This window comes from Taudactylus pleione, unplaced genomic scaffold (genome assembly GCF_031769625.1).
Source record: "Taudactylus pleione unplaced genomic scaffold, aTauple2 ptg000214l, whole genome shotgun sequence".
Classification (NCBI taxonomy): domain Eukaryota; kingdom Metazoa; phylum Chordata; class Amphibia; order Anura; family Myobatrachidae; genus Taudactylus; species Taudactylus pleione.
The window spans coordinates 15,724,383-15,742,162 of NW_028284616.1; the positions used below are offsets into that span (position 1 = coordinate 15,724,383).

At 48.5% G+C, this 17,780-nt stretch overlaps 1 protein-coding gene across 2 annotated transcripts in view; it reads right to left on the reverse strand.

Annotated features, from left to right (window-relative positions):
- NWD1 (NACHT and WD repeat domain containing 1) overlaps positions 1-17,780 on the reverse strand; it is an 88,828-nt gene that overhangs the window by 25,398 nt on the left and 45,650 nt on the right. For both annotated transcript variants that reach the window (XR_015879279.1, XM_088478566.1), the window contains exons 14-15: positions 16,596-16,789; positions 7,226-7,504 (exon numbers count right to left, since the gene is read on the reverse strand). Coding sequence is in view for 1 of the 2 variants with exons in the window: in XM_088478566.1 (XP_088334692.1) it covers positions 7,226-7,504; positions 16,596-16,789 (473 nt within the window). In the remaining variant the exon portion in view is untranslated. The remainder of the gene's footprint in view (positions 1-7,225; positions 7,505-16,595; positions 16,790-17,780) is intronic.

The window sequence follows — 17,780 nt, forward strand, 5'->3', positions numbered from 1 at the left end:
GGCGATCCGAACGCAGTCGTGCCTGACTATGCAAACGGCATTTTATGGGAGTGCATAATTAACTAAGTACTGTCATGGCAAATGTGACATGGGAGGTTTTTACACTGACTTGATCGTAGTGCTTAAGAGAGGGTATGGTCAACCTTAAGCTCTACGACCAGCTCCGATGATTCCCGATGGTCTCGATTAATCCTTATATGCCTGGCGATGACGTGTATTGCGAACGAGAAGGGGCGTGTTTTTAGTCTTACGGCCGCATCCTCCCCTCGCTCGTCCAGCTAACGATCCCATCTTAACGACGCAACTTGCGAGCGCTTCATTTGCATATCCGACCCCTTTTCCCTTACGACCGAGCGGCCGCAACGACTGATTCTGAATGAGGTCCTGAGAGTTGTGAAGTCTTTACTCCCAAATTGAGAGTAGAAATATAGCCTTCTAGATCCAATATCCTCCATGGAGATGCTGGAATATCTATTTCTTGGGAATAGTTTTAGCATATCCCAGCGCCCTGCACACTTTTTTGACTTTTGAATTTGACTTCCGGGTTTAGGGATTAAGGAAGTTATTGTAATGATTGCTGCAGTCACTGCCAACATGGAATGAATAAGGTCTTAATTTTAATCCCGAGCTGCCACCTGAATGGCGCCCCCAAAAGTTCTGGCGACCTAGACTGCTGCCTAATTAGCCTATTGGTTAGTCAGGCACTGATCGGATTGGACTTATAGACGGAATTGCAAAGCTGCTCGTAAGCCGCTTTGCAATTCCGTCTGTGCTGACATGGTAATGCAGCAGGAGGCATCACGCCTCCTGCTGCATTACGTATCCGATCTGTGTTGTCCAACGCAGCATCAGATACTTTGCGTGACATCGGCCGGCTAAGGTGACCCAAGGGGTCAAGCAGCCGGCCACTGCAGTTGAGATGAAGAAGCCAGGAAGAATCCTGGCTCCCCCCCCCCCCCCCCAACGGTGGCGTCGCGCCTCTGTTTCGGGGAACGAAGGGCATCGCCATCCCCTCCCTGCCCACAAATGGCAGCAGACTGTCAGTCACTGACAGTCTGCTGCCAGTCTGCGAGCGGGGTCGCATACCTGTTCTGCACATATGCATCGGGAATCTGCGTTCAGCAGGGCACTGCTGAATTAGGCCCTTAGTCTGGCAAAATAGAAGAGAAGTAAACTAATGATCCTCCCATTGCATGTGTTGGAGGCAACTGGCAAACCAGGGAGTAGTAGTAAAACCAGCATGTGTAGCTGAATGACAGTGTCTTAGCTATTCAGTCTTTTAAGTGTGTAGCCAAACTAATCACCAATTCAATGATTTCAAAGATTGCAACCTGTGGTCAGCAATAATATGTGACTGCACAATTGTATCATTATATGCCAAGCACCTAGATTTTGTAATGTTTACAGTAGAGATAAACAGTGCATGTTAGATTGAATTCAACAGTTCTGAGTTTTAACAATCTGAGCGAGAACTCAGATTGACTCCAAATATCCTCTCACCTCAGAAAGCAAAGCGAAATGTCACTTCCCTTCAAGTTGCGGACTTTAGACTCTGCAATGTTTATTTACACTAATCAGGGCCAGATTAAGACATTTAGACACCCTTAGCACTTAAAAGATTTGGTGCCTTCATATATATTTTGCTCCCACCAAAGAAAATGTATCTCCAAAATTCTCACCAAGGCCTTTAAAAACCTCCAAATTTGGAGTACTCCCCCCATCTGGCAACACTGTACTGGGCGCCGCTGTATTCACTCTCAGTGGATGAGTGAATGGGACAGCCAACATGACCAAGACAAGAACGATCACGTGAGCCTCGGTGGACCATGTGGCAGTTTACCAGTTACCAGATTCTAATTTTGTTGTATTCCCAAGATTATGTATATTTAAGCTCTATTATTACTATTGTATTATTATCTTTATTATTGTATATAGCCCCTTTTGTGGAACCTGGTTCAACTGCACCATTTGCAGTTTTGCACCATATGTCCATGGTAAATCTGGCAATGGAAAATGTAAGTGGTCCCCCCTTCCCTTGATGCCCGAAGCATGTGCTTATTTTGCTTAATGGTTATCCCAGACCTAATACCAATACATTGCAGTCTGCCACTATTGTCAGGTATGTCTTGGGAAGGGTTCATAATCTAAGGCAGCGTTTTTCAACCACTGTGCCGTGGCACACTAGTGTGCCGCGAGCAGTTGTCAAGTGTACCGCGGTGGTCAGCTCAGCGCACTTGTATTGTAGTGTCTTTTATTCCTGAGGAGGCCAATGTAGTGTGTTTTATTCCTGAGGAGGCCAATGTAGTGTGTTTTATTCCTGTGGAGGCCAATGTAGTGTGTTTTATTCCTGTGGAGGCCAATGTAGTGTGTTTTATTCCTGAGGAGGCCAATGCAGTGTGTTTTATTCCTGTGGAGGCCAATGTAGTGTGTTTTATTCCTGAGGAGGCCAATGTAGTGTGTTTTATTCCTGAGGAGGCCAATGTAGTGTGTTTTATTCCTGAAGAGGCCAATGTAGTGTGTTTTTTTTCCTGAGGAGGCCAATGTAGTGTGTTTTATTCCTGTGGAGGCCAATGTAGTGTGTTTTATTTCTGAAGAGGCCAATGTAGTGTGTTTTTTTCCTGAGGAGGCCAATGTAGTGTGTTTTATTCCTGAGGAGGCCAATGTAGTGTGTTTTATTCCTGTGGAGGCCAATGTAGTGTGTTTTATTCCTGAAGAGGCCAATGTAGTGTGTTTTTTTCCTGAGGAGGCCAATGTAGTGTGTTTTATTCCTGTGGAGGCTAATGTGTGTATGTTTTTATGTGGAAGCCAATGTTTATGTTTTTTCATTGGTCATGCACACCGCATAGCTGGAGTTGAAAAGGTTGAAAATCACTGATCTAAGGTGTAGATTGCACAGTAACCATTATGTTTAGCATGCCAACATTTTATGTAGGGATCCACAATTGGTAATAGAGGCATTACATACAAATCATAGGCGTTGTCTGCACATTTCATTAGGGTGTGCACCAAAGGGGCATGTCTATCACCACCCAGGGGCATGTCTATCACCTCATATGGGTCTGTCTAACATCACCCAGGGGCTGTGTTGCAGTGTGCGAATACAAAATATGAAACACAAAGTGCAAAATACCCACAGTAAACATCAGTTCTGTGGATTAACTAAAGCTCCTCCACCTCTATATAGACCGATGGCTGCCTGAGCCATGATGGGGCCTATTCATCATTACATAATTATCACTAGTGATAATTATGTTTCAAACTCGCTGCGAGTTTAAAAAATGCCTCCCTAACAGAAGTATCACTTCCGAAAAGCTCTTTTTGCAGAGTCAGCTTTTCGGAAAAATTATACTTTTCCCATTTATCAGTGGTGTCTCCGCTCCCAGTCGGCTGCCTCTGCCCTGTATCTCCCCTCCCAGCCAGCTACCTCTGCCCTGTGTCTCCCCTCCCGGCTGGCAGCCTCTGCCCTGTGTCTCCCCTCTCCCAACCCGCAGCCTCTGCCTCCTTCCTATCCCCCAGTGTCTCCTATCTCCCTACACCTGCCGTTACTTGCTCCCTGCATCTCCCCTCTCACTGGCTGCCTCTTCTCCCCATGTCATGCCTCCCCCTCACTGTCCCGGCTGCATCCTCCAGTGTCTCAGTGCCCCACTGCCCCCCCCCACAGGTTTCCGACCAACCCCCCCTCTCCATCCACAGGTGTCTGTTTCCCCCCCCCCCCCAATCTGGGACAAGCAGCGTGACCACATGTCTGCAAAGCCCCGGAGCTTTTCAGACTAGTTTTGATTTATCTTATTGGCTATCCAAAACACATGAGAGCCAGGTAGCCAATATGATGCCGTTTATGAGAACCGAACATATCCGGGTAAATCCGAGTAAAATCGAACCGCACATCTCTAATATATATGATGTAATAACTCAAGTCAAGCGTGTAAAGCGCTTGCTCCGCCTCTTTTCCTCATGACACCGTGCAAATTTATTTTTATCTCTGCATAGCCTCAGATTCTGTGAGCATTGCAGAAGGTTTAATGGGCCGTTGGCACATGCAGTGGAGGTATGTGTGGGTGTGGGAGTTGAGGTTGGGTGGGGGGTCTGTTAAGGTTGGAGGGGCCCAGAGCCTTTAGTGTACCGGGCCCCAAGTTTTCTGTTGCCGGCCCTGCCCTTTTCACTTCTATTTGTAGACGGAACCAGTTCCGCCTCCGCCGGCCCACCCAATCCTGGCCCTGCAGGGACGCCCCATTTGCCGAGCGCCCGCTGAGATTTTGTTACCAGTGGGGGCTCGGCTTCTTCCCCGCTGCGCCAGTAGCCGGAGGCTGGAGCTCACTCCTGAGCTCTGGCTTACGGCTCCGCCCCATGACGTCTCTCCCACAGTTCAGCGGAGCAGCCAGGGGGACCGCAGCGGTGCCGGAGGCTGGAGCTCACTGCTGTGCTCCAACATCCGGCTCCCACAATACTCTATGGGAGAGCAGTCATGACGTCTCTCCCATAGTTCAGAGAGAAGCAGCCAGGCGGCAGCGGACGCAGGAGCGGGGCTTAAGGTGAGTATTAGATTTTTTTTTTTGCTGTAAGCTAGCGGCTTCACTATTGGGGGTATTACTACTGTGAGCACTACTCAGGGGACATTACTCAGGGGGCACTACTTCTGGGGGCATTATGTGGGGAACTACTACTGGGGGCATTACTATTGGGGGCATTACTCGGGGGGCATTACTACTGGGGGCATTACTCAGGGAGCTCTACTATTGGGGGCATTACTCAGGGGGCACTATTCAGGGGTCACTACTACCGAGGGCATTACTCAGGGCACTACTACTGGGGGCATTACTCAGGGGGCACTACTACTTGGGGCATTACTCGGGGGGCACTACTTCTGGGGGCATTACTTAGGGGACATTACTACTGGGGGCATTACCAAGGAGGCACTACTACAGGGGGCATTACTACTAGGGGCACTACTATTGGGGGCACTATTACAGGAGGATTACTAATGGGGGCATTGCATAAGCGGCACCACTCCTGGGGCACTGCATAAGGGGCACTAACACTACTGGGGGCACTGCATAAGGGGGGCTCTGCATAAGGGGTATCACTACTGTGGGCTCTGCATAAGGGGCACTACCACGTTGGGCACTGCAGGGGCACTACCACTACTGGGGGCACTGCATAAGGGGCACCACTGCTGAGGACACAGCATGAGGGGCACTACTATTGGGGGCACTATTACAGGGGGAATACTAATGGGGGCACTGCATAGGGGGCACTACATAAGGGGCACCACTTCTGGGGCACTGCATAAGGGGCACTACCACTACTGTGGGCTCTGCATAAGGGGCACTATCACTGTGGGCACTGCATAAGGGGCACTAGCACTACATAAGGGGTACTAGCACTACTGGGGACAATGTATAAGGGGCACCACTACTGAGGGCACTTCATAAGGGGCACTTCCACTGTGGGAACTGCATAAGGGACACTACCACTACTGGGGGCACTGCATAAGGGGCACCACTGCTGTGGGCATTGTGTAAGGGGCACTACTACTGTGGGCATTGTGTATAAGGGGCATAAATGAGGGCATTGCGTAAAAGGGACACTGCTGTGTGTCATACATGAATAAGGGAGGTGTAATGTGAATCAAAATTGTGCTACTGTGTGGCGTAATTTGAATTGGAAATACTATTGTGTGACCACGCCCATTTTGTGACAATGCCCCCTTTGTGACCACACCCCCTTTCATTTGAGGTCACACCCCTTTTCCAACGCGCGCACTTTTCCTTTATTGTAAAAAAACACTGAGGGGGGGTGGTGAGCTACACCACTTCTCTAGGACCAGTTTAAGCACTTTATTCTGGGGTCTGTTTACTAAGCCTTTGATGGAGATAAAGTCGACGGAGATAAGGTGCCAGTCAACCAGCTCCTACGTGCCATTTTTCAAACACAGCCTGTGACATGGCAGTTAAGAGCTGATTGGCTGATACCTTATCTCTGTTCACTTTATCTCCATCCAAGGCTTAGTAAATAGACCTCTCAGACTCAGTCGCTCACAGATGCACAAATACTGCAAATCATAGTGGTCTGTGGGCCTAATTTAGCGTGCACTGCTGAACGCAGATTCCCGATGTTTGGGAATCTGTGCAGGCGCCAAACCCGTTCTGCGGATGTGCAGAATGGGTCTGCGAGTATGCTTGCAAACTGGCAGCAGACTGTCAGTGATTGACAGTCGGCTGCCGTTTGAGGGCGGGTAGAGGGCGGCGACAGCCTCAGTTACCCGAAACGGAGGTGTGACGCCGCCGTTGGGGGGGAGGGAAGAGGCCAGGATCTCCGTCATGTGATGGTGATTTCCAGGCCTCTTCCTCTAAACTGCGGCAGCCGGCTGCGGGACCCCATAGTATGCAGATTAACTGATGCTGCGTTGAACAATGCAGCTCGGTTAAGTAATGCACAGGGGGCTTGATGCCTCCTGCTGCATTACCATATCTGCAAAGGATCGCAATTGCAAAGCTGCCTGAGTGCAGCTTTGCAATTACGATCCTTACAGAATCAGGCCCTGTGTACACTAGCAAAACAGTTTTGTCACTTACAGTGTTTTATTTGTGCATATAGGATGCACATTTTGAATAAAAATCCTCACAGCACGGGGGACCTGGCGCCAGGGACAGCTCCAGGGGCCGGAGCACCCTGTGCCGGCTACTGAGATAGCGTCCTTACATCGCGTGAAAATGGGTGCCATAGGCCACGTCCCCTATATGACATTATCTGGAGGCGTGCCCGCATGGAGTCCGGTCACCGACCTCCCGATTTGACCACCAGTGGGCCACTTCGGCCCACGGGTGGAACAGCGGGACAGTACAGTCCCGCTGAAATTGGGATGTTGGGGAGGGGTGCGCCCTCTATGGGTGGCGCCCCTGTGCGACCGCACTGGTCGAACACCCCTAGAGCCGGCCCTGCCTGGCGCACCGACAGAAACGCTATTTGGCACGACTTGAGCAACATTGTATGGGGACACATCTGCAAAAATAAATAAGAAGCAGTGGAGGCTGCAGAGGTGGGGCTGCAGTTCAGTCCAATATTCAAATCAACTGTCATTTCACACGCTGTCAAACACAGATGGCTGGGACTCACTGGCAGTTGGTGTGGCTCCCCTATTTGAATTTTGGACTGTGCTGCAGCCCCACCCCTGGAGTCGCCACTGATAAGAAGTAAACAAAAAAATAACGTAGCTGCTTCATACCTGTGCTAAGAAGCCATTTTTGAATCCTACCACCATCTTTCCATATTTTGGAATGGCGCAGCTACAGTTAGGAGATGCTGCCTCTCCATCTATTCCCGGTAGCTGTCGTGACGACCGCAGTTCTGCTGTTACATTGTCCCAAAAGTGAACTGTGCCACCTTCTGTCACTGTCATTATGATCTTTTGTGGGGTAAATACAGCAGCTTGCACTGGAAACTCAGGAACTCCAGGCGAGAGATGCAGAACTGGAGCTCCAGATTCTATATGCCAGCCACAGACCTACAAGGAAAAGGAATAAATGTAGTGTTTGTCCTTATAAACATGCCAACTGCACATAAACCAACAATACATTTTTGCGATGACAGCTTTTCAGAAAATAGATACTTTTCCCTCTCTACTCTAACTTACCGCAGCTGTAATCAGTGATGCGCATGCGCTGTTACATTCACAAAGACAGCGCATGCGCAGCACTGATTACAGCTGCGGAAATTCTGTGTCCGTCTTCAAACTGGTAGGCTTTAAGGAACAGATGGATTTTCACGGCACATATGAAACTATGCAAGCTGGTAAACAGTCAGATATTGAAGGGAAGCAGGGGCTGGCTGGCAACTTTAGGCCTGGGGAGCAAACACTAGCATGTGGCCCTCAATAGTCTACCAAATAACTGCGACGGAAAAAATAGCATAATAATCTTCTCGTCGGCGTGGTATATCTAACGTGAGTGTGGTTTAAATAATCATAGAAATTTCTTGTTATGCCAAAGAGCTATAAACAAACACATAACCTACCAGCCGTATCTAACAAAGCAAAAACACATACGTGTAATGGTTAGAGTTACTGCCTCACAGCAGTGAGGTCATGGTTTCGATTCCCACTATGACCCTAACTGTGTAGAGTTTGTATATTCTCCCTGTGCTTGCGTGGTTTTCCTCCGGGTGCTCCGGTTTCTTCCCACACTCCAAAAATATACTGGTAGGTTAATTGACTCCCATCAAAAATTAACCCTAGTGTGTGTGAGCATGTAGTAGGGAACTTAGGGCCTGATTCAGTGCCGGACGCAATTAGCGCTCGCTCGTCCAGAAAATAGGGGTGGCTATTCAAATGAACCGTTCGCTCTTTGCGGTCTGTTCACGCCTCTAGGTCTGAACGAGCGAACAAAACTTGCGGTCGTTTTTTGGAAAAATACGCCCCCTGGCCGCTCGCATCCTATGTCATGTCCGCTATTTATTAGATTAATCGAGTACATTGACCAGCGTATGAACTGCTCGCTATTTTTGTGGTTGGTTTTTCCTACCACAATCTTGCGAGCAGTTCTGGCTATAAAATAACCAAGTGACGTGGTCAATGATGCTGCTGTTGTAATTATGCACACCCATAAAACGCCCGTTTTGACCTTTAAGCACGCCTGCGTTCTTAATTCCACTCCCCGTTTTCAAGCGCCTTCCCCTGTTACCACCCACATACGCCTCATCCTGTCACTCAAAGTAGCAGGCACTCGCTATATAGCGAACAAATGATTTTCGGACGCACTGACTGGTTCGCGCATGCGTATTATAAACCGTACGCATGCGCAGAAGTGCGAACATCGCTCAGAACGAGCGTACTGCCCCTTACGAGCGGCTCTGAATCAGGCCCTTAGATTGTAAGCTCCACTGGGGCAGGGACAGATGGCTAACTATTCTCTGTACAGCGCTGCGGAATATGTGTGCGCTATATAAATAACTGGTAATAAATAAAAAACTATACTAGTGTCCTCTGTTGAATACAGTGACCAATGTAGAATAATTAGACTTACAATCAGATCCACAATATGACCGCCCCCCTTGCTCAATAAAAATCAGATGCCAGATCTTCCCCCTTTTTTAAATTAGACCCCAGATTTTACCGACTCCAACCTACTTTTTTAAAAATCGTATTCAATACACTCACACACCTATCTTATTGAAAATAATACCCCATATCTGAAGCACTCTCACTAAATAAAACAGACCCAACTTCTGTCTCTTCTTTCACATTAAAAATCATACTCCTTTTTATTAAAGATGATACCACAAATCTGTATTTCCTCCCAACCTCATAGCACATAATGCTGATTTAAACAGGAACACAAAGAGGAGAATGATAAATAAAAAGGGTCAGGAAGATACTTTTTTCCTTCAGTCATTATTCTTACAGGAGGGAGGAGAAGCAGGGGACATCACAGGCTGGTGGAGGAGTAGATGATAAGAGATCAGGGGCTGGCATTAAGTTATGAGGTGACCCCTTCCCCTTCTCCAGATTAAATATGCCAGAATTCTGGTGTGGTACTTGAGTGGATTATTGCAAAACCACTCCAGTGCCTAGTTCGGTTTCTTTTAAACTTATTTAAAAAAATTATATATATATATATATATATATATATATATATATATATATGTATATATATATATATATATTGTCCCCGATTACAGCCCAGCCACTGAGCCATCGTCTGATAGATTTTGCCTGCCAGAGTTATTCCAGCAGTGCTCACATGGGGCACTGGGAGCAGCTGCTGCATGTAAGTGACATGCACCATGGTGAGCTGTGCAGAAAGTGGGGCCACATGCTTGGGACTGGATTGGAGAGGTACATGCATGCAGGAAGTGCGCAGTGCTCCTGCCAGTAGTTGAATAAAATAAGTTCAAAAACAATGTGCCTCAGCCACCACCCCATCCCCACCAACCCCCACTGTGACCGACAGCCGGGGGAGACTCATACACTATGGGTTGCTGCTATTTCCTAGTTGGAGAAAGGACCTCTGTGACGTATCCAGCACGTGACCGCTGCAGGAGGCTGGACCGCTCCTGCGTTACCATCCACTAGGGCATAGAGGGAGGATTAATATTTGTGGTGAGCGCAGCAAGCCACCGTGCCCGAAGCGTGGCGAGCGCAGCGAGCCCGCGAGGGGCCAGTTTTGGTCCCCCGTTAGCATCCCCGCCCCTCCCCCTTTCAGGCCGGGTCACGTGGCTGTGACGTCACAGGTCCATCTGCGCTGTATAGTCTGGTTCTAACCATACACTATGCCCGCAGACAATGACTCTGCCCAGCCACTCTTACCTGCGTAGTCCTCCTGCAGCCTTCTGAATTCTGATTGGTGGATAGCTCCAGCCATCCACCAATCAATGTGGAAAGACATCTCACCACTGTGATTGGTGGATGGGACTAGAGCCATCCACCAATCAACATTCTGACAAATACTGACGGACACAGTGCGGCTGCATCATGATCACAGGTATGTGACACATGCGGCCGGGTGACAGAGAGAAGATGCTTCCTGGCCGCTCTGACTGTGTGAATAACATAAATGGAGCGGTCGGGGAGCATCTTCTCTCTGTCTCCCGGCCGCAGGGTATGTGGTGCAGCGTTCAGCTGCAGCCACCCGGCGGCCCCTTAACTTTAAAACTGTAGCGGCCCGGGGGGGAAAATGTCACCCTGCCCCCCGGCCCAGCCCGCCACTGAAGGGAAGTGAGTTCCAGATAATGAGAGTTATGGTAAGAACTTACCTTGGTTAACTCTCTTTCTTCGAAGTCCATAGGGTCCACAGGGAGATCTTGGGGTATAGCTGGATCTGGATCCCGGACACCGTGCAGTTAAAAGCTTTGCTCCCAGGATGCACTGGAACCATCCTCTATACCCCGCCCCCGAGCCAGAGGCACCTCAGTTGGTAAGTAGCCAAAGGCCGGATGAGGAAAAAGAGAGAAGGAAGACTGGAACACTTGAGAATCACACTCACAGAGAAGGTGACCAGTACGAGAGCCCATATGAAGTCAGGTGAGTCAGGGCGGGTGCTCTGTGGACCCTTTGGACTTCGAAGAAAGAGAGTTAACAAAGGTAAGTTCTTACCATAACTTTCATTTTCTTCTTCAAGGTCCATAGGCTCCACAGGGAGACCTTGGAGATGTCCCAAAGCAGTCCTTTTTTAGGGTGGGGATGCTCCTGCACTGAGAGGAGAATCCGGCGCCCAAAGGAAGCATCCTGAGAGGCGAAGGTGTCAAATGCATAGAACCTCAGAAAGGTCTGGATAGAAGACCACGTGGCGGCCTTACAAAGCTGAACAGCCGAGGCGCCACGGCGAGCTGCCCATGAGGGGCCCACAGACCGAGTAGAATGAGCTTTAACAGAAGCCGGAACAGGCAGGTATGCTTGTGTGTAAGCCTCTGAGATAGTCATACGAAGCAATCTAGCCAATGTTTGTTTGTTGACTGGCCATCCCTTCTTGTGAAATCCAAAAAGCACAAATAAGGTTTCCGATTTCTGAAGGGAACTGGTCCGGTCCACATAAATTTTGAGAACACGGACCATATCCAAGGAGGCCACACCCGCCAAGAGGTCAGGTGCTGAAAGGCCGGTACTATAATTTCCTGATTAATGTGGAAATTAGAAACCACCTTAGGAAGAAACTCAGGGCGAGTGCGAAGCACAGTCCCATCCTGGTGAAATATCAGAAAGGAAGGATGACAGGAGAGCGCCCCCATTTCTGACACCCACCTGACAGATGCAATTGCCAGAAGAAATAGAGTCTTAGCCGTTAACCACTTAATTTCCACCTAATCTAGTGGGTCAAATGGAGGGCCCAGGAGGGCCTGAAAAACTACCGCCAAATCCCAAGGAACCACCGGAGGGACAAAGGGAGGTTGAATCCGGAGAACCCCCTGGAAAAAGGAGTGGATATACGGGAGCAGAGTTATCCTTCATTGGAACCACACAGACAGTGCAGAGACATGCAGTTTCAACACGACCAGTTTGAAGGAATGCTAATACTCTGGAAATATGAAACACTTGAGGGTCGTAACCCCTTGTGCGACACCGCTGAAAATATGTATGCCACACTCTGTGGTAGATCCTGGCTGAGGCAGGCTTACGTGGTCGAAGCGTCGTGCTAATGACCAAGCTAGAGAATACCTTGGACCTTAATATTGATGTCTCAAGGGCCACACCATCAAAGACAGAGGACCCAGGTCCGGGTAAAGGCAAGGGCCCTGAGACAACAGGTCCGGACATTGAGGGAACAGGAACGGAGTGTCGATGGAGAGACTCCGAAGATCTGAGTACCCCTGGTTTCAGCAAGGACTCTATGGGTTCCTGGATATGCAAGGCCTTGTACTTTTCCAGAGGAGGGCTCGTGCAGAAAAACTGGTCGGGAGGCCTTCGACGGAATGAGAGGGTGTACCCCTGAGAGACCACTTCCTATACCCAAGCATCCTTGGAGGTGAGGCACCAGCGCTGGGCAAACTGAAGAAGTCAGCCTCCCATTCTGGGATCCCCCAGAGAGAAGCCTGTCCCATCAGGCTGAGGGTTTATCCCCTGGCTTGAAAGTAGGACGTTTGGCACTCCAGGCCTGTTTCTTAGATCAACATGGCTGCTGATTATCTAACAAAAGACTGTCCTTTGGGCTTTCCTTGAGAACGAAAGGACCGAAAGGAAGAGGTTCTAGCCTTTGAAGGCGCAGATGCCGATGGCAGAAAAGCTGACTTAGATTTCGCCAGTGGGTCTACAATTTTGTCCAGGTCTGGGACAAATAATATCTCCCCATTGAAGGGCAAGGCCTCTAGGCCCTTTTTGGAATCAGCATCCACCCTCCAGGAGCGTAACCACAGGAAGCGGTGAGCAGACATGGCTGCGGCGAGACTCTGGAGGTCAGTAGATGGGTATCCAAAGCAGCCTCACCAATATAAGCAGCTGTATCCTTCAAGTGGCCCACTAAAGACCTTTGAGCCTCAGGAGCCTCCTCAGGGAAGGTGTCCTCCAGAACATTTGCCCAGCTTTCAATTGCCTTGGAAATCCCATGAGATAGCCATGGACGGACGGGCCACAGCTCCTGAAAGAGAGTAAATCGATTTCTGGCATGTCTCCACCTTCCTGTCTGTAGATTTCTTCAGGGAAGAAATGACAGGCATAAGCAGCGTAGCACTTTTAATCAGGCAAGTAACATGAGAATCTACCACATGCGGTGATTCCTACTTCTTGCAATGACCCTCAGGGAACGGATTACATGAGGCCAAACATTCTGCGGTTGATACCGCTTACCAGGCAACCACCAGGCGTCCGCCATGTGGTCTACCAGCTGGTCTGCGAGAGGGAAAACTGCCGAAGTCACCTTTGCCTGTTTAAACTGAGGGTATTTGGATTTAGGGGCAGGAACATCATCCTCAATATCAAATATGGATCGGACCGCCCTTACCAAGGCTGGAATATTAATATTTGATTTAGGCTCCACCTCCTGTGCAGGGGAATCAGAATCCAACCCCTCAGCCACTACCCCATCATCTGATGATACGTCTGTGTCCGATAGCTGCGTAGACCGGGATGACAATACAGAGATGTTTAGATGCCTTCTGAGGTATTTCATTCCGCAACATGGTCTGAAAGGCTGTAGACAAAGCTGCCAAACTCTGAACTGAACTAGAGAAAACATCCATCCAGGATGTACAGCTTGCGTAAGTCCCTGGAAGGGAATGATAGACTGTTGTGGTACCAGGGGGGATTGCATACAGAGTGGTAACCCTTGGTAGGGAGTGACAGTCTGTGGCACAGGAGTAGACTGAGACGACTGCGGGATACCCTGAGAGGGAAGGATGGCTGGTTGGGGTAACCCTATATGGGGCAATACAGCTGGGACCATCAGGCGATCCGCAATGGGGGCCAGTACCTGAGAAAAAAACGTCCAAGGGGAATCCTGTCCCATTATTGGGGGGTTTGAGGGGCCAGGCAACCGATAGCACCTCACACATAACCCATCCTGAGATACAGTAAATCCTCCTTTCCTACCCCTGCAGCACAGCCCTTGGCAGGAGAGCACAGTGGGTGCAGCCGTGCACTCAACCTCCTCGTCAGACATGTCCAACAATATAATATATATATATATATATATATATATGTATATAGAGATCAGGAAGCGCAATACTAAACACAATGTATGCAAATCACTGGTCCACAATATGGCACCATGTAGCACACAACCGTATGTGACAGACCTCAAAAATACTTGAGTCTATATATGTGAGATCAAATAAACCGGTATACGTTTAGGAAGCCGGCGGATGGAATGCCGCCGGCTTCCAGACAATTTAATCCCGACGAGGGACGAATGACAGGCATCTAAATCTGTAATTTTACCAATGTTTGGAGACCGGCGCCCGGCATCTCGATCGAGCAGATGCCGGGCGCCGCAGCAGACAGCCGTGCAGGGGGGGGGGTAGGAGGGTTAGGTTTAGGGCTCCCAGGGGGGACTTAGGGTTAGGCACCCCCCAGGAAGGTTAGCATTAGGCTAGGGGGACGGAGGGTTAGGGTTAGGCACCCTCCCGGGGGACTTAGGTTTAGGCGGCGAGGAAGGGGGGGTTAGGTTTAGGCACTTAGAGGGAGGATTAAGGTTAGGCACAGGGGGGAGGTTAGGGTTAGGCACCCTAAAGGGTTAGGGGGGAAAAATAGGTTAGTTTATACTTACCTAGGGACGATCGGGATTTCCTCCTCTGTCGGCCAGCCGCTGTCGGGATTTGAACCGCCGGCCAGGGGTCCAGCGATAATTCATACCGATTCCAAAAAACCTCCCTACATACACCTGTTAGGGCTGTAGAAAAGGAAAGGGATAGCTATAGACTGTCAGAATCGGAAAAAAGACACGGACAGTCAGCGCTAGCATAAGTCACATACAATGCAGATAGAAATCACCTACTACAACTTGGCACTAAAATCAACCAATCACCTACTGCAACTTGGCACTACAATCATCCACCCAGATTCAGTGTCTGGGAAGACTTATAGTGCTGTATACTCTAACCTCAGGGGAGAGGTATACAGGGGGACTGGTTTGCACGCTGCTCGGAGAGATCTGCGATACACCAAGATAAAATGGCCACCGGAGACCTCAGAGGGGGGTAGTGGCCGTAGGAGGAGAGCAACTCAGTAAAGCCAGACCTAAGCGGAAAGGCGTGCTAAGCTGAGGGGAGGAGCTGCTAAACAGGGAAGGCTGCCTCCTCTGGCCGGCAATTAACCAATGGAACGCTGGCTCCCGCACCAACTTCAACTCCCTGGTGGTCTATTGGACGTTCAGGGTATGGGGGGGCTGCCGCCACAGCCAGCACCTCTTGTTTGTCCCCAGAGACCGGAGGCATGGACTGCTATTATGCGGATCACCGCAAGCGGTGAACCGCTATTGCCTGTTCCGGTATGTCTGGCAGCAGTCCTGGGAGTCCCACGGGGCCCGGCTAGCACAGACCCCAGGGTCCCGCCGAGATCCCCAGATCTGTACTGGCGTCGCGGGGCCGCCAGGGTGACGGAGCTGCAGTGTAGACGTCCTATGGACAGTCTGCCACTTCCCGCTCTGAAGAATCAAAAGGAAAAACTAATAACTCATAAAATAAAATCAGCTTTGGGGCTGCTAATCAGCCCCTCTGCGCAAAACAGTGACCCGACTCTGGCCGGGCACCAACTAGAACTGAGGTGCCTCTGGCTCAGGGGCGGGGTATAGAGGAGGATGGTTCCAGTGCATCCTGGGAGCAAAGCTCTTAACTGCGTGGAGCCCGGGATCTAGATCCAGCTATACCCCAAGGTCTCCCTGTGGAGCCTATGGACCCTGAAGAAGAAAAGGAGGGTGCCATGTGAGAAGGCTAGTATGCAGGACGAGAGGGAGTGTGGATGGGGTCAGAGATGTGTGTGTGGGGAAGGAGAGGTGGGGGCGGTAAACTTGACTCTGTAGGGTAAAGGGAACCTAACAAGGAGTTGAAGGAGAGGACATTTATACAGTATATATATATATATATTTATGTATATACTGTATACATCCATATGGTAGTACACGCTAGTGCACTCCAACCCAGGATTTTGTAAAAGTTGCTTTATAACCAGAAAACCTTCATCAACGTTTCTGGACTACGCAGAGCCCTGTCTGTCGTTAGGATGATAACATGTTAAGTGTAAAACAGAATATATATAATTTTTAGAATAAATGTTCTCCTTTAGAATTATGTTAGAATATACCCAAGAGAAGTTTACTAAATATTAAAGCCTCGCACATAGCCTATAGCATTTCTGATTTTCTAAAGACTCCTCCTGACCCGGATGGAGGCAGCGAGATCGTAAGATCCCTCTCCTGTAAGAATGCCTCCATAGGTATCTAAAGATGTCATAAACCAACGGGGTCAATAATGGGAACTGCAGTCTGCAGCACTAATGAACCTTTTGCAAGAGATTTCGGTGAAATAAAAGTATGAAGATTAAGCAGTTATCAGATTTGTGGATCTGATAATCTTTTTTTATTACTTTTTAACATTACATATAATGATCACATATCCTATGCTTTAGTAGCATAGTCTTATGTGGTCTGATTATCAGTATAAAACAGTGGTCACACCTGAGATCCAGTTGCTGAATAAATGATCCCAATCTTCTCATCTACATACAGATAAGTATTTTCATAATTCGAAGGATCTTCAATACACAAATATGCTTTGCCTGTTACCAGATTCCACAAGAGCAAGGTATGGTCCAGAGAACTAGAGACCGCCCGGGTTCCTACACCAAAAATCTTTACACATCGTATTCCAGCTGCAAGAAAGCACAAAATCTGAGTAGGTATTACCCATATTAATTGCTGGTGTTATATTATTAGAAATCTACACAAATAAACAAACACTGATGCTCCCGGGAGTCACAATTGCAAGCACATCCTCATTAATGAAGTGGTTCAGGTGGTTTGAGTACCACTCTGAAAACGCGACCTCTAAAGCTGCCCTGTATGCGCTATTTAAGCAATGTCCTAACATTAAGCTTAGTTTTACTGGTGTTAGTGGCTTGTATAATTAATAACAAATTAAGTCCTCCATGTATAGGTACACTATGTAGATAAAAGTGATTGGACACTACAGCAAATAGATCAACGAGATTTTATTGACGTCAGTACTTTGTAGGTCCACACCATGCAGTGATTACTGCAGACACCCTTCTTAGCAAACTGCTCACAAGTTCCTGGACGACAGCAGGCAGTACTGTATGTTTTGCCATTCTGCCTTAAGTAAAGTGACCAACTGTGACAAAGAAGAAGGTGAAGTTTGCTTAGAATGCACCCATCGCTCTAATTCGTTCCGGAGGTTCTCAATGGGGTTAAGATCTGGACTCTGAGCTAGCCAGTCCATCCGGGTTACCAAATTTTCTGTATACCTGTCCAGCGTCGCCCTGGAAACATGACAGGTGGCATTGTCATCCTGATAAAAATGTTTGTTTCTGTAGAACTGCAAGTGCATGGGCCTCCCTACAAAGTGTTCTTGTGTAACCACCACATTAGTAGCCATTTGGAACTCGTGTGCAATGGCATGCATGGTACGCATTTTGCATGCCCGGGTGTGTCCACTCACTTTTGTCTACATAGTGTATGTATATAGTATGATGTTTAATAAGAGTAACTAGTTAGAACCTTGTTTCAATTTTTATGCAACTGTTCTCCTTGAATAAAACATTTATCTTATTATCAATGTACAAAGCAAAAAGAATATTTATATATTCAATGCTAATATAAATCTCCACTGCTTGGCCGGCAATT